Consider the following 5371-nt stretch of genomic DNA (forward strand, 5'->3'; position numbering starts at 1 on the left):
TCAAGATGAAACAGATTGGGCCATGCAAGGTACTTCGCAAAATTAATGGCAATGCTTATGTCATTGACTTCCCCGAATCCAATTCTATTTCTTCAACATTCAATGTCACAGATTTGACTGAGTTCAGACTAAATGATCCTTTATATCCTGATGCTCACTCGAGGACGAGTTCTTTTTCAACCATGGGAGAATGATGTGGTATTATTTACTGAAATACCCTTCTGGTCGGATTGTGCTCCAGGAGGAGTAAAGCCCAAGTTTTAGTATTTTATTTGTTTTAGTCTTTATCCTATTTTATAGAATCCTTTTAGTCAGGTTAGGATTCTGTTAGGATTAGTATGGATAACCTTTAAATACCTTATCAATAGCGTGAACAGAGTTCTTGTTTTATTTTTGCTTTTATCTGATTTTCGTTCTTGATTAAATAAATGAAGAGTCGAGATACGTTTTCTCATATTTTTGTCTCGTCAGGCACACGATAGTGCCCTTGGTTTTCAAGCGTTTGACAATTCGCTACTATGCTACTTAGCGGAAGGAAATTGTTTGTGTAAAGAGTAGGGAAATATTGACCAAAAAGAGTATGAATTTTGTGAGAATGAAATGTGGTTTATCAAGAATATATAATTTAAAAAAAAAAAAAAAAAAAAAAAAAAAAAACAAATTACATTTAAAATGGTCATCTGACGGTTGGAGACATTTTTCCTTTGAATTCTATCCTTCAAGCAGCGTAGCCGGAACCACAGAAATTCGTATGACGCCATGGTCGGGATCGTGCTCATGTTTTCGTGTGCACCATGCGCTCCATTATCACGTCCACTCCTACAAGCTTTATATAAATGGGCAATATAACGACAGATCAAATGTGTATTGTGTCGGATTAGCAGCGACTCTTAAATACCACACCAAGACCCAAGGACGGATCTATAGACTATAATACATCGTTTAACACCAACCCGATAAAACCTAAGGATCTATAGACTATAATACACCCTTTAATTAATATCAACCCAATAATCAAATATATTTGTATATTTCACAAAACAGTCTCTTATTGAATATTACATTTAATGAAACAAAAAAAAACTTTGAATTCGGAATTAATCTCACTCATTAAACAAAGATCACTCACGAGTACATAACTTACAAACTCGAAAAACAAAAGTCTCAACCAGTCAAAAGTCAACACTTTACGTATCATATATGAAGTCATAGTTAACACTTTGGCAGGTCAGAAGGTGGTGGAGGCAACTTCTGGTTCGGAAGCTTCCCATCCATGACTGCCCACGCCATTCTCAGCCCCCAGCTCAGGTGAATCTCAATATGACAATGCATAAACCACACCCCTGGATTATCAGCTCGGAAGCGCACAGCCACCCATCCGGCGGAGGGCACGCCAACGGTGTTTCTTTCAACAGGATCAACAAGATTGAAGTTGGCCGGATCTGTTGTAGAATTGTAATTTCCGGTGCCTTGACCAACCACATAGAAGTTAAAGCCGTGAAGATGAAGAGGATGGTTTTCTGCACCGAAAATGTTGGTGCCTTGCATCACCAGCTCCACTGTGGTATTGTATGGAAGCACCACCACTTTTGTGCCATGGGAAACCATGGTGTTGTTTGGTGGGGTACCCGAGTAATTGAATGGACTCAGAGGGGTGGAAGGGAAATCCGTGGTGAAAACTCCGTTGGATTTTCCGAAGTACCTGGCTTGAAGAAGTGCAATTGTTGGTGAGGTGAAGGAAATGTTGTTAATGGAGGCTGCAAATTTGGTCCCATTCGGCCCTTGACATGTTTGATTCTTCGGGCACGGGTCGCTTCCGAGTCCAACCGCAAAAAAGTAGCGATTTTGAACAGTTTGTGGCACGTTCACCGGGAACTGCGAATTACCCAAACTACGAAATTTATTAGTCCAGTTAGCCACATAGGCAGTGGCATTGATAGCCGGTAGTGTAGGTAGGGGAAGGCCTTTGATAGAAGTAATATTGGAAGATGATGACATGGTGTCACTTATGTACTCAAGAACTCCGGCAACGGTTGTATTGTCAAAAGTTCCAACAGCTGCTGTGGAATATGGTCTTGCAGCCATCATGAATTGGGCATTGGAGGTAAGGTTTTTTGTCTTGAAGAGAACATTGCTCGTTTGACCCGGCGTGATGAAGATTGTATCCGTTTCAAATGGCTTCACATAACTCGCATCAGCATCAACAACTGTAAAAGTATGGTTTGCAATCTTGAAAAAGAGTTCATCATTGAGGGCAGCATTGATGATACGAAGGAGATATGTCTTTCCAGGCTTCACCTTAAGCCGAAACGTTTCTGCATGTGGATTAATTAACATTATTCACTCACAAAATAAGGAAAAGAGTAAAAAGATATTTAATCGTTTATATAACGATGTTTAATAGTTATGTACCCTTTGGTGAAGAACAATTGTTATATAAAGGTCCAGGCAGCCCGTTAATGGTATAAGCGTCTGAATTATTCGGGCCAGCCCCGGTTTGAAGGGCCTGGTTGATCACAACCTCAGTATCATTGTTCCACCACTCTCCTATTAATCAAAACGACTTAGTTTAGAACAAAATACGATCATTAATTACTATAACTTCAAGAATAAGAGACGCGATAAATTACCAAATATAATAGGGACTTCCTTGTAAGGCTTCACAAAAGGGTACGAAGTGTTGCGTCTAGGGAGAATGACAATCGGGCCATAAAGGGTTGATCTAATCCACGAAACATGGGCGTGATACCAAAGTGTTCCAGTTTGCCCGATAATGGTGAAGTTGTAGACATACGATTGGCCGGTTTGAATCGGACACTGTGTTATGTATGATGGCCCATCGGCCCATCCGCTCCGAAGTTGCCGAATTCCATGCCTACCCTCATCAAACAACCGATTGATATTAACACCACAAACAAATTCAAGGGTATATTCGCCAATCATGACATTGAATTCAAGAAAAAGTTAAATACATACCAATGGATAGTGATATTGTTGGAAACATGATTCACCACTTTAATCACCAATCGGTCGCCTTCCCGAGCAATAATCCTTGGTCCCGGGAATTTACGGTTGACGGTTATTATGCTTTTGCTTTGACACAACCTCGTCACATTATGCATCCGTATCTGAAATCATGCATACAATTCAAATAAAACACATGTAATAAGTTAAAATCTGTAGCAAACATCAAACTTACATTAAACTTATAGTGCCGAGTGACACCCGTTGAACCATGTTTTGCTGATGCAAGATGAGGGTACAAACAAAGACAGAATGTGAGAAAGACAAAAGCAGGCAAGAATGTTGATGGTAGAGCCATGTTGCTGGTTGTGATTAGCGTGTTTAAGTTTGTTGGTAATTGGAATGATGGAGGGTAATGGTTTATATAGGGATGAATGTATATGTATGTATAATTGTGAAGAACACATATTTACCTACTGCATGTGGCCCAAGTATATACCATGGAGTGGTGTTGAAGTCAATTTATCTGATTTTGACTTGTATTCTAGAGTTGTCAACTCCTCTAATCTGGTATATATGACTTGTTACCCTTGTTTACCACTTTACAAAATGCATATTTCAAACCTTTCCTGTTTTGCAATATACTTTTTGGGTGTCCTTTGTAACTTTATTTGTTTTTCGTAAGAAAATAACAATAGAGACATACATATGTGAGGTACGATAAGAGGTCCAAACGTAATATTATTAGTGAATGTCAAAATGGGTCGCGTTAATTAGCCAACCTATATATCAACATTTTCATTATCCTTCTTTTAAATTTTACAATATATCATGTTGAATATGATGGCGAATTTAATAACGTGATTTTGTATGTCTATGCATTTGAATACATTTTGAATAACTTTCTAATTCGTTTGAATCATTTGACGTGTATCATTTTCACTTGCATATTTTAGAACGCGTTTTTTAGGGATAAAATTTAACATAAGTACTTAACTCAATTATAAGCAAAATTGGTTAAAAGTGACAACTCTACTTTTTTTGTTAAGGTATTTTGTTATTTTTGGTTATCGGAAGTCGATGATTTTACATACATGTGCGAAAAGTTAAAATGAGTCCTTAAATATAATTTCTTATATAAACAACAATCATTGATAAGTGGATATAAAATTAATCGAAACAAATTGTCACCGAATCGTCTAATATGTCCGTCTGTTGCAAATACTAAAAAAAAAAAAAAAAAAAAAAAAAAAAAAAAAAAAAAATCCTTAAACGACACGGGTCTATACGGTCGCATAATATCATTTGCAGGCTTGACAAGTAAAAAAGATAGTGACACATGTAAGAAAAATAATTCTTTTGTATTAAAAATAGAGGGCATCTTGGGAAAGGGATATATTTGTGGATATAGCATAAAACAAAAAATATAATATTTGGAGTTGAAGGGTTAATCTTGTAAATGAAGATAATAAAAAATGGTTAGAAGTGTTAACCAATCAAATATTATTTTTGTTTGTCTAATGATGAAGGTCGAGAGTGTTTGTAGGGTTATAGTACTGGTTAGGTTGTGATGGCATAGATTCGACCAAATAGGAGCCTTAACAACTTCCATTTCAAATGACAAAAAGAGTACGACATCATACCCACCTTCCATTCAAACATAAGTAATCAAATCATGATAAGAAATTAGGAACTACAGCCAACAAAATTAGAGAAAACAAGTCTATTTTTTACGAAAAAATATAAAATTTAAACCCATAATAACATTAATAAGCATTTGGTTCCTGATATGGTCGAATTCGACTAACTAATAGGTAGAAATTAAGTTGGTCTAAGTTGACATGGTCTAAAGTTCATGAAGGTTGATTTGCGTCTCAAATCATAATAATACATGCATGTTCTGATTACTATTATTGTATAGGATAAAATATTAAATTGCCTCCTTTAAAGATACAACATTTACTATTATTGTATAGGATAAAATATTAAATTGCCTCCTTTAAAGATACAAGATTAAGAGACATTAATTGTGTATCCCATAATACAAAATGCCCAAATGAATATTGAAGATTCATTCATCAAAATAAACTTATTAGCTTTGTGTTTCTATGGCTTATTTTTCGAGTTTTTTTAAGTTGTTATGTATGTATGAAAAGCCAAAAAGTAGCTTATAAACTAGTTTTTTTAAAAAAACATCTTTAGACTAGTTTTTGAGAAGCCTTTTTAAAGTTTATCAAATATATCATTAATTAGTTATAAAAAACATATTCTTCTAAATGTTTTTTTTATATCATTTGATATATATATATATATATATATATATATATATATATATATATATATATATATATATATATTTCAACTAGTTTAGCGGTTATTTTTACCAAACTTCATTTTTTATCGGCTA

General features: G+C 35.2%; 1 protein-coding gene across 1 annotated transcript; it reads right to left on the minus strand.

The window, feature by feature from the left end:
• Window positions 1-897: 897 nt before the first annotated feature.
• LOC145072793 (laccase-2-like) lies at window positions 898-3353 on the minus strand. The gene is made up of 5 exons (XM_079019270.1): window positions 3200-3353; window positions 2977-3128; window positions 2631-2875; window positions 2413-2547; window positions 898-2315 (listed from the first exon to the last, which is right to left on the minus strand). The coding sequence occupies exons 1-5, from the start codon at window positions 3320-3322 to the stop codon at window positions 1213-1215; spliced, it is 1758 nt and encodes a 585-aa protein (XP_078875396.1). The 5' UTR covers window positions 3323-3353; the 3' UTR covers window positions 898-1212.
• Window positions 3354-5371: the final 2018 nt, after the last annotated feature.

Source organism: Lactuca serriola, chromosome 9 (assembly GCF_051521515.1).
Source record: "Lactuca serriola cultivar US96UC23 chromosome 9, Lser_US96UC23_V15, whole genome shotgun sequence".
In the NCBI taxonomy this organism is placed as follows: Eukaryota; Viridiplantae; Streptophyta; class Magnoliopsida; order Asterales; family Asteraceae; genus Lactuca; species Lactuca serriola.

Bases quoted from the DNA above. Each gene is read 5' to 3' on its own strand.
- LOC145072793 (XM_079019270.1), bottom strand. From the start codon at position 3,322: ATGGCTCTACCATCAACATTCTTGCCTGCTTTTGTCTTTCTCACATTC. The intron at 2,876-2,976 runs GTATGTATTTAA...TGATGAGGGTAG, and splicing joins AACAATATCACTATCCATTG to GCATGGAATTCGGCAACTTC. The intron at 2,548-2,630 runs GTAATTTATCGC...TTTGATTAATAG, and splicing joins GGAAGTCCCTATTATATTTG to GAGAGTGGTGGAACAATGAT.